The 18,948-nt window shown below is 35.6% G+C and overlaps 1 protein-coding gene across 3 annotated transcripts in view; it reads right to left on the bottom strand.

Annotated features, from left to right (window-relative positions):
• Positions 1–18,948, bottom strand: part of RB1 (RB transcriptional corepressor 1) — a 135,901-nt gene that overhangs the window by 95,488 nt on the left and 21,465 nt on the right. For all 3 annotated transcript variants that reach the window (XM_029210037.1, XM_029210036.1, XM_029210035.1), the window contains exons 3-4: positions 9,838–9,953; positions 5,846–5,965 (exon numbers count right to left, since the gene is read on the bottom strand). In XM_029210037.1, coding sequence (XP_029065870.1) covers positions 5,846–5,965; positions 9,838–9,953 — 236 coding nt within the window. The remainder of the gene's footprint in view (positions 1–5,845; positions 5,966–9,837; positions 9,954–18,948) is intronic.

Genomic DNA, 18,948 nt, shown 5'->3' with positions numbered 1-18,948 from the left:
GCTCCCAGCCTAGAACTATCTCTCTGGGAAGAGTAGGCTCCCAGCATTTCTCATCGCCCCCAGATCTGTGTTGCAGAAAGTCTATCCCAAGCAAGAGGAGCTGAGAGGTCTGGGGCTCCTGTCTTCCGCTTAGCCGCCACTCATAGGGTAAAGTTTTACTCCAGGCACAGAGGACATCAAAAATACTGACTTCTCTTGCTGAGCAGCTCATAGGACAGAGGTTCCAGCCAAGAAAGGCAATCTGGGAAGACCAGGGGCTATCGCCTCTTCTCAGTGCCATAACTCTTAAAACAGAGGTATCACTCCAAGAGAAGAGACCACTGTCCCCATCCTGACCTCCCAAGCAGTGGCACAGAAGTGGTGCCTAGGGGAGAGGCAGACCCTAAGAACATAGAGCCTTGAGCTCTCCCCAAGGGAACTCATTTGGAATGGAGTGTGGGGATGTTCAAGAATAAGAGAACTGTTGAAAGCAATACAGACTTTGGTGGAAGCAAGTAAGAGAAAGCCAACAGATCTTACGAGAGTAAAAAGCTAAATCTTAGATCATCTAGGAGAGAACCAGAGAAAGAAACAGCTAAGAATAGCTCTCTTAGTATCAAAATAAGCCTCAAGGCTAGCCTCAAATACTACTGCAAAGGGAGCCAAATTTAATTGGATTAGACTGTAAAACAACTTGTGACCCAGAGCATTGTCAAAAACAATAAAGCAGGACTTCCCTGGTGGTGCAGTGGTTACGAATCCCCCTACCAATGCAGGGGACATGGGTTCGAGCCCTGGTTCGGGAAGATCCCACATGCCGCGGAGCAACTAAGCCCGTGCGCCACCACGACGAAGCCTGTGCTCTAGAACCTGCAAGCCACGACTACGAAAGCCCGCGCACCTAGAGCCTGTGCTCCACAACAAGAGAAACCGCCGCAATGAGAAGCCTAGGCACTGCACCAATGAGTAGACCCCACTCACTGCAACTAGAGAAAAGCCCGCATGCAGCCACGAAGACACAAGGCAGCCAAAAATAAATAAATACATTTATAAAAAAAAACAATAAAGCAATCAGTCAGCAAATAGTGAGAGGTAGCAACTAGGTGTGATATCAACAGAGGCAGTTAACTTAAGAACAGGGAAAGGATAGTCAAAGAGAACCCAGCTAAAACCACTGTCAGCTCTGAGTGACTATGCACCTGTCCAAGGCTACACTAAGGAGCAAGATCAGAGGCTCCACACTGTGGGAGAAAAAGACTTCATTGAGATAGTACAGCTAAGCCACTAAACAAATAACAAAGACAAAACAACAGCAGCAAGCCCCACAAGAGAAAAGAATCAGCTCCCAGAGTTACTACAATGTTATAAAAAATGTCCAGTTTTCAAAAATAAATATGAAATATGCAAAGAAGCAGGAAAGTGTGACCTCTACATAGGGAAAAAAGCAGATAACAGTAATTTTATTTAAGAGAACCAAAGTGTCAGACTTAACAAAGACTTCAAAACAGCTATTATAAATATGTTCAAAGGACTAACGGAAATCATGCTTAAAGAAAAAAAGGTACGCTGACAATGTCTCAACCAACAGAGGATTATCAATAAAAAGACAGAAATTACTTTAAAAGAACCAAAGGGCAATTTGAGTTGAAAAGTATAATAACCAAAATAAAAAATTCACTAGAGGGACTCAAAAGTAGATCTGAGCTGGCAGAAAAAAAGAAGCACTAAACTTGAAGACAGATCAAAAGAGATTATGTGGTTTAAAGAACAAAGAGATAAAAGAAGAAGAAAAATGAAGAGGCTCACAGAAGAGGCTCACCAAAAAATATATTGGTGTATTTTTTGGACACCAAAAGATACACGAATATATGTGTAATGGGAGTACCAGAAAAGAATGGAGAGAGAGAGAAAAAAAAATTTTTGTAAATAATGGCTGAAAACTCCCAAGTCTACACATCCAAGAAACAGAACCACCTCCAAGCTGAATAAATGTAAAGAGATTCACACCTAGATATATCATAGGATAAATGTTGAAAGACAAAGAGAAAATCCTGAAAGCAGCAAGAGAAAAATGATCCATCATATACAAGGGAACACAATAACATTAACAGGTGACTTCTCAACAGAAGCAATGAAGATCAGAAGGCAGTGGGATTACATACTCAAAGAAAGAAAAAAAATGTAAACTAAGACTCATATATACAGCAAAACTACCTTTCACAAGTGATGGTGAAATAGATAGTCTCAAACAAAAACAGAGAATGTGCAAACTCATCTTATAAAAAAATAGTAAAAGAAGTTCAGGCTGAAAACAAATGACCCAAGACAGTAATTCACATCCACATGAATAAACAAAGAGCACTGGTAAAGGTAATTATGTTATTATGAAAGATGGTATAATTACATATTTCTTCTCCTTTCTTCTCCTAATTGATATAAAATATAATTGCATAACACAATATGTATATATTGTATTCTTGGGCCTCTAACACATGAAATGTAATGTGTTTAACAACAGCAGCACAAAGAGGTGGGTAGGATCAAAGTTGCATTGGAGTAAACACATGACACAAGATGATAAATCAAATCCATGGAAACAAATGAAGAGAAGACGAAATGATATATAATAAAGTTAATATAACAAACTCTATATACACTTGCTCTCCTTTATACTGTCAACTACTTTAAAAGACATACAACCCAAATGACTATAAGTAGATGAATGGATAAATAAAATGTGGTATAGGCATACAATGGAATATTATTCCATAATAAATAGTAATGAAGTACTGAAACATGCTACAACATGGATGAACCATGAAAACATGCTAAGCAAAAGAAGCCAGTCACAAAAAATATGTAGATCAAAAATTTACACAGAGAAAACTACTATCTTATATAAAAAAAGCAGATGGTAATCAAGAGGGAATTTTTATGATTATAGAAAATGTTTAATGTCAGATGCATTGTTTTATATCATTTTGTAATTTAACGTAACTCAGAATAGAATGTTATCATACAGTAAAGATAATGACATACAATATAAATCTATGCTGTCTAATATGTTAACCACAAGCTCCTATGGCTACTGAACACCTGAAGTGTTTTTGGCTAGTACAAATGAAGTTGTGCTGTAAATGTAAATTACATACCAAAGTATTAAAAAAAATACTTAGTATCAGAAAAAGAATGTAAAACTTCTCTATTGGTTTCATGTTTTCCTGTTGAAATATAATTTACCTAACATAAAATTCATCATTTTAAAGTGTATAAATTCAGTAGTTTTTAGTATATTCACTTTGTTATGTAATCATCACCATTATCTAAAATTTCAATCACCCCAAAAAGAAACCCCACATCTTTTAACAGTTACTCCTCATTCCCTTCACTTCCCATTCCCTGGCAATCACTAACCTATCTTCCATCTCATGGATATGCCTGTTCTGGACATATCATAAAATGAAATATGTGACCTTTTGTGTCTGGTATCTTTCACTTAGCTTAATGTTTTCAAGGTTCATCCGTATTGTAGCATGTAGCAGAACTTTATTCCCTTTTATGGCTGAACAATATTCTACCATATGGACAGATCACATTTTGTTTATCCATTCATCAGCTGATGGACATTCAGGGTTTCCACTTTTTGGCTATTATAAATAATGCTGCCATGAACATCTGTATACAAATTTATGTGTTGAAATTTGATATTTTGGGATATATGAGTTAAATAAAATGTTAAAATTAATTTCACTTGTTTCTTTTTACTTGTCATGCAGCTACTAGAATATTTAAAATATATAGGTTGGGCTTCCCTGGTGGCGCAGTGGTTAAGAATCTGCTTGCCAATGCAGGGGAGACAGGTTCGAGCCCTGGTCCGGGAAGATCCCACATGCCACGGAGCAACTAAGCCCGTGCACCACAACTACTGAGCCTGCACTCTAGAGCCCACGACACAACTACTGAAGCCCACGTGCCTAGAGCCCATGCTCCGCAACAAGGGAAGCCACCGCAATGAGAAGCACGTGCAGCACAACTAAGAGTAGCCGCTGCTCGCTGCAACTAGAGAAAGCCCACGTGCAGCAATGAAGACCCAACAGAGCCAAAAATAATAAATAAATAAATATATATATATATATGGCTTGCATTTTTATATTTCTATGTGACAGCATTAATGTAGTTAATAATAGCTTTAAAAGCTACTGTTTATTTAGCATTTAGTATGTGCTAGGAGGTGAGCTAACCAGTAACATTATCTTACAATTACTCTGCAAGGAGAGCATTATTAGCTATATTTTACAGATTCAAATTGAGGTTTAAAGACGTTAAGTACGTTTCCCTAGCTCACACAGTCAATGAATGACAAAATTATTAATATCTAGATCTGTTTAGCTTTTTAAAAGTTATCATAATCACTACAGCACATTGCCATATATACACATATAGTCTACCCTGAAATAAATAGGCTTTAGTATCACAGTTAATCTTCCCAACTGCTCTTCAAAAGATGGTACATATAAGATAGAAGAAATCCTATTGATCTACTTCAAGGCCAATATACACTAAATTATCTCATATAACTAGTCAATAAAAATTCCAAATCTCTTTTGCAAAGGCCTGAGTGACCTTTTAAAGGCCAAATCTGACTATGTCACTCTCTAGCTTAAAATCAATGACTCTCCATCTCCTGCTGGGTAAAGTCCAAGCTCACTATCAGTCTAATTCCCTCCTACCTTTTAGCCATTAGCAATATCAAAATACTTTACAGTACTGCTCTGGCTTTGCACACATGCTAATCACTCTGCCTAGGATACTCAGTCCCAGTCTCCACATATTTTGCTTGCTGAGTTTCTATCTATCCTTTAAACCCTACTCAGACATTGCCTTCTTCTATAGTTTTTTCACCCCATAATTATTCTTCTTACCTTCAAACATACACAGTATTTTGCCCACTACATAATTTCTACTTCTTACAAATAATCCTCTACAGTAGCGCATCAAATGATTATTGCACTTATTTTTATTAAAAGATAGAATTTATTTATTTACCATAAGCTAACTGATGATCATAGTAGCACAAGATTTTACATCCCTAGCATCTAACACATAGCGGGTACTAACAGTCACTTCATTAATGCTTGTTGTAGTTTCTTAATTTATGTGGAATAAAACAGCTGATAGGCTGAAGTTTCTTAAAGGATATTCCACAAAAAAACTACTTCTTCTAAACCACCATGGAGAATACAAGTCATAGCTCAGTAGTATAGGTCACATACACCTTCCAGTGCCAACATGCTTTCTTTTTCTAAACATAGTATCACCATTAGGAAGAATTCTAAATTTAGGTCACCCTTCCATTCAGAGCTACAAGTCTTCTGGCAGAGAAGGCTAAAGTGGAAACTAGCTTTAAGTTTGTTAAAAAAAAAAAAATGAGAACCATGAGTAAAACAAGTAATTTTAGAAGAAACATTCAGAATGAATATGATTGGACAAATAAGAAAGTTAAGAATATTAAGGGGACAGGGCTTCCCTGGTGGCGCAGTGGTTGAGAGTCCGCCTGCCGATGCAGGGGACACGGGTTTGTGTCCCGGTCCGGGAGGGTCCCACATGCCGCGGAGCGGCTGGGCCTGTGAGCCATGGCTGCTGAGCCTGAGCGTCCCGAGCCTGTGCTCCGCAACGGGAGAGGCCACAGCAGTGAGAGGCCCGCGTACCGCAGGAAAAAAAAAAAAAAAAAAGAATATTAAGGGGACAAATCTAAGGTGTAATACTTAATAACTTTACTAAGAATGTAACAGTTCCCAGAAGGAAACTAATCATGAACAATGATACGAAAAAGCAGGGTGTAACCCTAATAAAATTTGTACTTTACCTTTCTAATTTGCTGTAGAGTGCACACGACACATTATACTTCTTCAACAGTCTTGACATAACATTATCAACTTTGATACTGGTATCGATTTCTTTTAGTAAGTCAAAAAATTTATAGACACTACAAAGGAAAGAATAGAAAAAAGTGAATCTATAACTTTAAAAATTCATTTTGTTTCATTTTCAAAGCATAGACATTTCAATTCAAAACACTTGTTAGCTCTACACCAAATCACTATTATATATCGTTTAGAAGGAACTTAGATTTTGCATTTTACTAGAATTTAAAGAGGAAAAAAATCAACTAGTCTTCAACCTATACCACTATATCTATACACCTATGCCTACATCTACTTATCATCAAGAACACAGAAAAAAAAATAAGGGTTATAACAGACATATACATATATTTATTTCTGTATCTATCTATATGTTTTAAAATCACAAGTTCACATCCATTTACCCAATTCCAACACAAAAACTACAGGGTTCCTTCCAGTGTTTCCCTTTCCATATTCATAACTCTTCTTTGACAGTGAGAAACCTGGGACCCACTTATCTTTAATTTACTCATTTAATCAATCCCCCATATAAGTACCAAGCTACCCACTCCTCCACATGGGCACCCTCCTCTCCTGCTCAGACTGACTCTCCCCATCCTGGACTGCCCTCCCGCCTCCACATGGACACCATCCTCACCCTAGTAGGGCTCTGACTCCTCACCCCAGACTGCCCTTACCCCACATGTGCCATGACTCCCTATACCAGCTGCCCGCACACCCTGCTTGGTCTCTGACATTGCACAGCAAGCAGCCCATGTCAAGAAGCCCCAGGCCCCTGGTGGATGACCTTCTCATCCCACTGTGGCTCTGGCATCCTTCTCTGGGCACCACAGTGCTCCCCACCACAGATGCACACGCCTACTTTCTTCAGCCCACCAGCGGTTTTAGGACTGAATTGTTGGAGAAGGGAAAAGGGAAACTGATTAAAATTTTTAGGTTGTTTAAATAGTAACTTTAAATCATTGTTTATTGTTTTCTATAAAAATTAACCTATTTGAAATATCAATACATACATTTTTGACTTCTGAAAAATAGGGCGCTACAGATAGCAATCATCAACTGCACTTCACATACTCACTTCTAATCAAGTTTGTCTAAGGAGCTATACCAAAGCAGCTAACTGAACTACAGGGTAGTCACTAGACCCATCCATAGGCTGTCTAGCAACCAGTGAGTTACAGGCTTCATTCCAAAAAGAGGGCTGTACCACTCAGACATTTATCTTGGGAACTGGAAAAATAAAAGCCTCAGCTAATCAGCAGAGGGCACAGAACACAAAAGAAGGTTATGAAAAGTTCCACTGATATAGAGGGGATTGGGGCAGCCATGACAAGCTTTGTGGGAAAGCAAATAAAGGAGGAGTAGAATGATACAGAGTAGATAATCATGATGCTGCTTGGAAAAGAAAAAGAATGGGGACTTCCCTGGTGGCGCAGTGGTTTAAGAATCCCCCTGCCAACGCAGGGGACACGGGTTCAAGCCTCGGTCCAGGAAGATCCCACACGCCATGGAGCAACCAAGCCCGCACACCACAACTACTGAAGCCCGCACATCTAGAGACCGTGCTCCACAACAAGAGAAGCCACAGCAATGAGACGCCTGCACACTGCAATGAAGAGTAGGCCCTGCTAGATGCAACTAGAGAAAGCCCACACGCAGCAACGAAGACTCAGCGCAACCAAAAATAAATAGATAAATAAAAATCGATCCTTTAAAAAAAAAAAAGAATGGAGCTAACCTGCTGAGAAAAAGAAATCAAACTTAGAATGGCATTTATTCAGGAACCACTCTCACTTCCAGTTTTGAGATATATGGCAATACCTATCCATGGAGCACCATGAAAACTGTGAATTGTTACTAAAAAGCCTTCTTTTTCTAGGGGTAACTTATGTGAGTCTCTATTCCTTCTGTAGTCCTCCTCTGAAGGAAAGAAGTGAAGGCAGGAAGGTGAGAGGGAGGCAGGCAGACAGGCATAAAAAGCCATAATTAAAACACACAGATCTGTAGATAACTACATATTCTAGGAGCAGTGCTCCATGGATTGATAATGGTCCATAAACTGTTTACCAGTCCACAATTAAGTACAGAAATTGGGGGTAAACACTTAAAAACTTTTATGGCAATCTGACACTAATTTTAATGCCTGCTGAATCCAATAATAAAAAATTTAGTCCTGTATTTAGTATGATTTTTGTTTCATTTTTCTAGTAATTAATTTATATTACTTATTTTTAAAACATCAGTCTATGACATACTGGGAAGAAAAGAAACTAGCCCTTCACCAGAGTACTTTTAAGAAGCAGTGGTTTAGATAACATTCCTGGATAGTTATCAGAACACTGAGAGATGCCCTAAGAAAAAGTTGTACCAAATACATTACTATAATTATTGTAGTGATATTATTTATGATATGCCCATTTTATAAATCAGAGTTACTCTATGACTACTCAGAGAAAAAGTTTAGGAAAATCTTTTCCAGGAAAATTCTTTCACCTTATAGATAAAGGATGTAATAGACTTTCTCTGTCATATTTATTTAGCAGTCTATGGATAGCTATATAACACTGTATTGCAGTCACCTGTTTAATTTAAACTGGATGAGATTCTTGAGGTCAGAGACTGTATCTCACCTCTATATCATTAGAACCTAGTAGAGTAACACAGCGCCTAGCAGTTGGTAAGTTTTGTTTCCTTCCCCCTTTTTGTTTGGGGGGGGGCGGGTAATAGGAGGAATCTACAGAAAAAAAGAGATCAAGACCTCATCAGCACCTATGGTGTTACAGGCATTGACTCGAGAACTATTTACTTCTCTGCTCGTTATAAGTTATTTAATTCTCAAAATTCTATCAAGTAGTTAATAATTTTTATTTTGCAGGAAAGGAAAGGAATCCGAGACTTAATACGGATAAGCAATCTGCTCCAAGTCATATACCTTGTAAAATAAACCCAGTCTATCTTAACCCAAACATTCATTCTCTTTCTAATCCTCAGAGGTCACGAAAACATATGCTGAATAAATGAATAAATCAACGCAAAATTTTACCTCTATATTTAGATTATTTTTCAGCTATATAAAAACTATTTTGATTTAGTGATTTTAGTTAATAACGTTAAACTGTGAAATCTCTGAGAGGTAAACCAATTCATATTCAATAAGTTAAATATGAACATACAAGGCCTTTGTTTCCACATTTTATTTAGAGGTAATAAGAAAAAGTTACTAAAACATGCAACAATTTATCTCATTTACACAAAATACCAATTATGTCTAACTCCAGACGGTTTTATCCAAGAAAAAACATATACTACTATCTTTTTGGTAAAATTATTTACTGTTACATTTCATAAACATACTGCAAAAGAAATGACTGGAATTCCCAGAAGGCTTCTCTTGACTTACTGGAAACAGTAAACTCCTCTTATTAGGCTTAGAAACTCAATACAGACTTTAATTAAGTAATTACAGGGACAAGTATTATAATAGATACTCAACTGAACATACAGTCTCAAAACATATATAATTATAATATCTATTATATTAAATAATCTTAAACTTTAATAAATCAACTAAATTCCTTTAAGATAGACTCATACTACTTTTACAAAGGTTTTAATATATAAGTCTACTTCATAAATCTTTGCTTTTTTTGTCCATTTTATCAACAGCTACAATTAAGAAAGTTTACAGATAGTGAGAGACACAATGGAAATTTTCCCAGGACAGAAACTGCTACATTTTTAAGAAAGTGCGGCAAAAATACACCTTCATTAAGGGCTCTAATGGAGAACAGGAGTTCACTGGTTGACCTAAGTTTTCTACGTTTTATTTAATTTTAGCATTTTCCACTAATTCCCTAAAGTCTATTAAAATGATAGTTCAGAAATAGTTTTCTTTAATGGCAGAGGCCTATATTAATATAAGAAATTTTACCTGGTTTCAATGTTTTTCTGCAGCTCAGTGAAAGTGAATGGCATCTCATCTAGGTCAACTGCTGCAATAAAGATACAGATTCCCCATAGTTCCTTTTTCTTTTGAACATAACCTTCCTGGAAACAAAACAAGACAAAACAAAACAAAACAAAAAGGTTCAAATATTTCATTAAATCATTCACACACTGGATACTGTGCTAAAACTGTATTATATGCAAGTTTTTTCTTATTCAGCATAACAAAATTAATTTGTTTAGTACTAAATCTTTATGAGGTCATATACTTGAGAGCATTTAATTCTACACTAGTAACAAACAAACTAGTTACAAAATTAGTAACTAAATTTTATACTATAAGGCAAAAAAATTACTAGAAAGGTCAAAAAGTTAAATTACAACTTTCTACAAAAAATCTAGGGGCCAGTCAGTTCTCTGAAGTAAATATTTTCATTTTTCAGTAATCCAATGTCATCAAAGCCAAGTTGAAAGATTTTAGGCTCCATAAAATGGACTCCAAAATTTTTTTTCTTCTAATTCACTTGTTCTTTTATCAATCTATTGATTCAAGTCTTTTTTTAAAATTTTTAAATGATTTTTATTTTTGGCTGCCTCGGGTCTTTGTTGCTGCGCGTGGGCTTTCTCTAGTTGCGGAGAGCGGGGGCTACTCTTCGTTGGGGTGCTCGGTCTTCTCATTGCGGTGGCTTCTCTTGTTGCGGAGCGTGGGCTCTAGGGCACGCAGGCTTCAGTTGTGGCACATGGGCTTAGTTGCTCTGCAGCACGCGGGATCTTCCCGGACCAGGGCTCGAACCCGTGTCCCCTGCATTGGCAGGTGGATTCTTAACCACTGTGCCACCACGGAAGTCCTGATTCAAGTATTTTTTAACCTTATGAAATTCATATCTGTCAGTGCCCTAATTGCCTTCCTTGTAAAATGGAAATACATATTTCACTTTGTAAGAATTAAATGAGATTATATATATAAAGCCCTTAGATCTGGCATATAACTAATATTCAATGAATGATGGCTACCACTATCATTAGAATATTTTTTCATTATCATTAAAATACTTTTTATCCCAAAAAATACACATCCCTATTTAAATATGTAAGTTTTATAGGTAAAATTTGGATTATATTAAATTGAAAACAAAAGAAATACCAAATAATCTGATGTTCTATCAAACAGCTGGAACTGCTTTGCTTATTACTCTTAATTGGAGATTACAATGGAGCTGAAAAGTATGTGATGCAATTTTACATTGTTCTGAAATCTCAATTATATAAAAGCTTTAGAAAAAAGAATTATTCTAGATTATCAAATTTTATGGATAATATGAAGCTTATCACTATCCAACTCTAAACTTTTTCTTAATTTTAGCTACTTGGGAAATAAATATTTTAAAACTTATATTACAACTATACACCCACTAGAATTGTTAAAATTAAAAAGACTAACAATATCAAAGGTTGATAAGGATGTAAAGCAATGGAACACTCAAACATTACTGATGAAAACATAAAATGGTACAACCATTTTTGAAAAGAAGTTTGGCAAGTTCTTATAAAGTTATATACCTGCCATAGCACTTAGCAATTCCACCCCTAGATATTTATACCCAAGAGAAGTGGAAACTTGGTACCTGAATGTTAACAGCAGCTTCATTCATAAAAACCAAAAACTCAAACAACCCAATATCCAAAAACAGGTGAAGAGATAAACTGTGGTATATCCATTCAATGGAATGTTATTCAACAATAAAAAGGAAAAGTATAAATACACACAACATAGATAAATCTCAGTTATTACACAGAGGAAAGAAAGCCAAATACAGAAGTGTACATGCTGTGTACACTTTGATTTCTACAAAATTCTAGAAAAGGCGAAACTAATCTTTAATGTCAGAAAGTAGATCAGTGGCTGCCTGGGGACAGGAGTGGATGTGTGTTGGGGAATGATGACAAAAGAGAATGAGACAACTTTCTGGAGTAATAAAAAATTTTTAGATCTCAATGGTTAAATAACATTGGTCAAAACCTATTGAACTCTTCACTTAAAACTGGTTGATTTAGTGTATATAAATTATACTTCAATAAATTTGACATTGAAACTAGACTACATACTTACTATTTCTGAAACTGAACAACAAAGTATATGTTGCTTGACTGTTATAATGACTATTAAGTATGTTTTAATAAAATGAATGAACATAAACTCTTATATATATATATACACTTATAAGTATTTACATTACTATGGTCAATTTCTCAGGAACTACTAAGATGTAAAAGGTTGGTTGTCTCTATAATAAACAACTTCCAAACTACCATGATTTTTAAATTTTTATGGTTAATTCTTATCATGATTTTGGTTTGCTTCTTTGCTCAGGCTATCACCTGTTGAACCTAACTTCTCTCAATGTGTCTTCTTTCAGCAACTCCAATCTTTTTTTTACTCTTTTAAAGTTGGGAAATGAAGTATTAAGCTTGTTAAAATTGAGTATGTACTTTATTCATTTTTTTTAAATAGCAAATTTTATTAGGACATAGCAAATACGATTCAACACAAGTTCATTTGAAATGATAAAATGCCTAAATAAAATGTTGTATACATAGGTTCTGACTTTTAAGGACCTGAGGAACTTTCCTATAAGCAAAATGTGTGACCTTTATTTCAGATGATTTATAAATCTTGTTTTTGTTGTTGATATTGTTGATGTTCTAGCTGCATCCCAATTAACTATATGTATAGATAAAGTGTTCTTTCTTCTTCATACACAGTTATATATGGAAGAAAAATAAATGTTCCTTCTAAACTTGAGAGTATTAAATATTTTAATCACCTATATTTGATTTAGTTCTTTAGAGGGAACCATATTACAGATGAGATCAATGTTATAAAACCAAATGATTCATGCACAAATATTTTTGTTAATCTATGTGAAGAAAATAATCAGTTTCCAATTAAGAGAGTCCTAGAAGAATTTCTACATTAAAGTATTTAAGATTCTAGATATAGAATTATATATAGAGATAGAGACAGATATGGAAAGGGCTTGCATTTTAGTTGTAACCTATAACATCCGCTTGGTCTGATCTTATATCTGGATGCCACTAAAATTTGCCACAGGGAAAAAATTTACAAAGCCATGAAGATGAGAATCAACTACAAAATCCTACTCTATAATCATTCTGTTCACTTTTTAAAATATTAGACTATACTGGAACACAACATAATTTAACACAAAGTCATCTGATATGATAAATGCCTAAATGGAAAACATCAGCCTAACCACCATATTTGCAATCATTTAAAAATCATAGGGCTTCCCTGGTGGCGCAGTGGTTGAGAGTCCGCCTGCCGATGCAGGGGGCACGGGTTCGTGCCCCGGTCCGGGAAGATCCCGCATGCCGCAGAGCGGCTGGGCCCGTGAGCCACGGTCGCTGAGCCTGTGTGACCAGAGCCTGTGCTACGCAACGGGAGAGGCCACAACAGTGAGAGGCCCGTGTACCGCAAGAAAAAAAAAAAAAATCATATATCTTCATATAGTTTTCTTTGCCTCTTCCAGTTTGTTTTTTTATATCTTCCAAAATTTGATATCTCTAATAATTTTTAAAGAAATACTCATTAAAAAAAGAAGAAAAAAAGAAATACTCATTATGCAACTGCCATGGTTTTATGACTTTGGGGATACAGTGATGAAAACAGAAACAAACAAACAAAATTCCCTGTCTCCCTGGGACTTATACTTTTATTTATGTTAAGAACATGCTTTTTGGTGTCAAACATTCAAGAGTTTGAATACTCTAGTGGTATAACTGAGCAACTTGCTTAAATCCAATTAGACCTCAGTTTCTACTAAAATAGGGATGATAATATCTAATCAGAGTCACTATGAAAATTAACAGTAAGGACGCTTTATATTTTTATTTATTTATTTTTTGGGCCTCACGTGGTGGCATGCAGGATCTTAGTTCCCCAACCAGGGTCAAACCTGTGCCCTCTGCAGTGGACGTGTAAATTCTTAACCACTGGAATGCCAGGGAAGTCTCTGAGGATGCACTTAAGTAATCAGCATGGTGCCCGGCATTATACTCATTGAACCACAACCATCAGCAGCAGCACTATTATCAGTGAATCTCGCACTCATTCCTCTGTATCATATCTGTCTCAATACTATCCGTAATCCAACCTTCTCCACGCCAGAAACATCCATTCCTGGGAATGCTAAGGAATGCTGGAGTTGTGTGTGTGTGTGTGTGTGTAAGAAATCATGTTTATTGACCTCCAGCCCTGGAAATCACTGATTTGATTTCAATTCCTTTTCCAGAATATCATACAAATGGAATTATACAGTCTGTAGCCTTTTTCGTCTGGCTTCTTTCACTTAGCATAATGCTTCTGAGGACTCATCCATATTGTTGTATCTATAATATTAGTATTTATTCCTTTTAATTGCTGAGTAGCACTCCATTGTATGAATACGCCACAATTTATTTATCTACTCCAACAGCTGAATACACTGCTATGAATAAGGCTACTAACCCTAGCCTTAAATATCCAACTACAGATCTTTAGGTGGATGTATGTTTTCATTTTTCTTGGGTGAATATCTAAGTTGAGGAATGCTAAGTTCTATATTAAATACAAGTTTAAGTTTATAAGAAACTAGTAAACTGTTTTCCAACGTGGCTGTACCATTTTGCATTCCCACCAGCAACAAATGAGAGTTCCAGCTGCTTCACATCCTTACTAGCACTTAGTTTTTGTTTGTCTGTTCTTGCCTGTTTTTTAGCCATCCTAGTAGGTATGTAAATGGTACCTTTTCCCAAGGACTAATGACATTGAGTATTTTTTCAAATCTTACTTAACATCCATATCTCTTCTTTGGTAAAGGGTGTTTTCAAATCTTTTGCCAATTTTCTATTCAGTTGTTTGTCTTACTAAGTTGTAAGAATTAGTTACACATTCTGGATTCAAATCGCTTAACAGATTTGTGTTTTGCAAAAATTTTCACCCAATCTGTGGCTTTTCATTTTCTTAAATATTGTATGCCAAAGAGCATAAGTTTTTAATTTTGATGGAGCTCAATTTATTACTTTGCTTTATAGATCACGCTTTTGGTGGTGCTATCTATGAAATCTTTGCTTAACTCAAGGTCACGAGGATTTTCTCCTATGTCATCTTCTACAAGTTTAGATCTACGATTCATTTGAATTAACTTTTATAAATGGTGCAAGACAGGGATTAAAGTTCTTTTTTTGCATATGGACGTCCAATTGCTCCAGCATCGTTTGTTAAGAGGAATATCCTTCCTCCACTGAATTACCTTAGCACCTCTGTGTGCAAAGACTGACTATATATGTGTGAATTCTATTTCTGGATTCTCTGTTCTGTTCCACTGACCTGCTTGTCTTTCTTTTTACTAGTACTACAATGTCTTGATTACTGTAGCTGTGTTTTGTTCTTTTTTAGTTCAGTTTGATTCAAGATTTTTAAATCCGTAAAGGACATCTGATTTACTTCTAATTGTGCAGATTAAGAAATTAAAGACTAGAGTGTTGAGACTTGCTCAATACAGCCAGTCGATGCCACAGACCTAAAACCCAAGTTTCTTAACACTCAATTTAGTATTGTTCCATTTATTTAACAATATTTCCCTAATTACATTTCTACATTGATGTTCCTAACATTTTCACTACTGAAATCCTTAATCTCATCACCCCACTAAGAGTCTTATACTCTTAACTACTTTACTATTCTGTACTCTTCATTTCTATTTTACTGAGAAGGTTAGAGAATCACAATACCAAAAGCCTCGACATTTTTCTCCACATCAAATAATTTCTAAACACCATAAACTTCAGTCTTCCTCCAATGTCTCTGCATCTTCAACTTCCTCTTCTGACTTTAACAAATGGACATTCTCCTCCACTCTCAAATTAATATATCTAATCCCTCCGTACCTCCCACTTTGGATCACACTGCCTCTCATCTCCTTCAAGACCTAGTTTATTAATGCTTCCCTCTGTCTTCTGTAATTTCTCTAACACTTCTTTCTAAACATGTATTTCCCTTTAGATAAGCTTGCACCACCTTAAAAAAAGAAAAAAACCTATCCCTGGACTTTATCAAGCTACTGGCTTAACCACACATCTAAACCTCTCACTATTCTCACTATTCACACACATACTCATCATGTACACTCTCACAGTCACACCTACTGCATCCACTGAACACATCTACTATATAAGCACTATTCTACTGACGCTATTCTCGAAGTCTCCAAAGACTGCTCTCTTTCTAAACTGAATGGCCTTTTCTTTGGTTTCATCCACAAAGTCCTGTATACAACATCTAACACCACTGTAATGAAACTTTTTCCCTTAGCTTTTTAAACACTCTAACATCCGCATTCTCTTTATTTCTCCCAACTTTTTCAGTGTTTCCTAATTCCAAGGACTTTTTCCCAGAACCTTCTCTTTTCCTCCACAATCTCATCCACTTCTATAGCACCCTCATCACCTCCATACAGATGTTTCTCATATCTCATCCTGCTTTCCAGCCCTCACTGCTCTCTCAAGATCCAGGCCTTATTTTCCAATGGCAATTTACAACCTAAAATCTGTAACTGATTTGTTTTCTTGAAAATTTAGTTGAGAATTACGAAATGGGCTCAGAACAGCACCTTAAAAAATATTAGAACAGAGGAAAAGTAATTTTTACTCAGCCAAAAGAATGACCAATAAATAAATAGAAGAAAAAAATGGGGAAAGGGTAAGAAAAAGCATTTTGCAAAAGAAAAAACAGTAATTTCCAATAAACGTATTTTGAAAATACTGAACCTCAGAATAGTGTCAGTTGAAGGACAATTTGCAAATATGCATCAAGATCCTTAAGAGTTCAGTTTTATCTCTAAGAATTTATCCTATGAAAATAATTGGAGTGTTGAGTCAAGATTTAGTGTAATATATGTTCAAAGAATTATTTATAAGAGTAAAAATAGTGGGAAAGCTTAAATATCTTTAAATAAAATGGTTAAAAAATTATGATAGAGCTATATCATAGAATAACATAAAACTCTTAAAACATTTCAAAGATTATAAGGACATGGGAAAATACCAAAGACATGTTAAGAGAAAAAAACACCAGAATACAAATTCCTGTGTATATTTTGACTCCAATTTTGTGAAAAAATTTTAAAAGGAAGGAGAGGCAAATATATATCAAAATGTTAACTATTATCTCTAGGTGGTAGGATTACAAATGATTTTCATTTTCTTCATTAACACTAGATACATTTTCTAAGTTACCTAACAACTATAAAATGGGGGGAAAGTAAGTCAATTTAAAAGTACTAAATTTATATAAAGCAGGAGAGAGAAAAATTAGGAATATTCTTGAGAAAAATCTTTAAAATATTAAAACTGTAATTACATATACTTTTTTAGTTTAAATAGAAATCTACAATCAATACTTAAGAGGCTACCTATTTAAGCTGTCGTTTAATTTAGTTCACCTGAACCACCCAATTGACAACCCCGAATTAGTGATGACTTGTACTTGCTTTATCACAAGCACTAACTTATAAAAGAGCTCCACCAAGTGGTAACATAAATCATCTTGGAAACATCTGAAAAGTAGGTTATCTTACTAGTCATGCTATCATAACCAACATGAATTCAAACTAAAATTTTAAAAGTTAAAAACACTACTCTCTCTTATCTTCCCTTTTTAAAATATCAGCCATGACCAAGATGGAAATAAGCCATAAATAATATGCTCTTTATCTCAGGGTCAAAAGGATACATCCTTACACCAGATTCATGAGACTGTAATGCATGATTAGCCATAAAGTTACAAGTTAAATGTATTAGAGAAGCAGAGGTGATAAGAGCTGCCTTTATCTTCCACTCCTGGATTTCCTCCTTACCAAGGTTATATGTAGGAGCAAAAGGGATAACATGCTAATACGCCAGAAAATCCTTCCTCTCACTTGCATAATATTAGCCCTCAGCAGTTAGTGTTAAGGAAATTCTTTGATGTGGTCAGAAGAAGCAAAAGGCAAGAGTAGCACAGTCAAGAAGAATGTAAAAGCTCAATCATATTTGTACTCAATCATATTTTTGATACCATATTCAAGGGTGAACACCAACTGAATTAGTCATCCAGTTACACAATGCCTTTGTGGGGAGACAGTTGACTCTACTCCCAGAAAAATATGTACCTGGCAAGTTGAGATTCATCTAGCCTTCTGCCCAAGAATTTAGTACCTGGGGCTCCCTCCTTTAAGAGCTCTTACAGAGCTGAATGGATTTCAGCACTTTTTTTTTTTTTTTTCAGCACTATTTAAGCACTTAAGTAAACTTAAGTTCAGTTTACTTACTTGCTCAATTGTCCATATCTCAACTAGTCTGTAAGCATTTTGAAGGCATAATTATATCTAATACACCGTTATACCCCCAAAAACCTAGCACAATGTCCAGCACTAACTTGATGTTAAATGCACATTTTTTAAAAGAGCAGTAGCAATAGTCATCCCCCCGTATAGGATAGAATGACTTTTTTTACTCTCTCTTTTTCCTCCTAGTATGCTCAGAGAAACAAGCAGCAACTGAATCATGAGTAAAAAATATAAGGTAAGAATATTGGTTCTACTAGTTTCTTTAGCTCCTGATCACACATTGATAACCTAATGAGTATCAACCGGACTAACTCACACAAACAAATGATATTACAGACCTCATTTCCTAAACATGTGATACATAACTGACCTGGAATTTAGTTTCTAGTCAAGCTCTCTGCTTGCTTTATTGAGTCAAAGGCCCAAAAGATGACCCACCCAAGAAGTTATAGCCACAGAGGAGAGAAAACTGCCACCATATTAAAACAATGACTAATTAATTGGTTTTTCTGTAAAAGATCAATGAAATCGATGTCTACCACTCTTAGAAACAAAGATGAAAAAAACTGAGGAAGTCAACTCCTACAACTCAGATTTAATTATATGTATAAAAGGTATCTTCCAAAGTTTGCATGTCAACTCCTTCTACCAGTATCACATATAATACTTGAAAAAATGAAAACATAACTAATGAATAAATGAGTTGGTGT

Source organism: Monodon monoceros, unplaced genomic scaffold (assembly GCF_005190385.1).
Source record: "Monodon monoceros isolate NGI ecotype Baffin Bay Population unplaced genomic scaffold, NGI_Narwhal_1 Super_Scaffold_8, whole genome shotgun sequence".
Classification (NCBI taxonomy): Eukaryota; Metazoa; Chordata; class Mammalia; order Artiodactyla; family Monodontidae; genus Monodon; species Monodon monoceros.
Note: the sequence above shows the minus strand (reverse complement) of the source record. Positions and strands in the feature narration are given on the sequence as shown.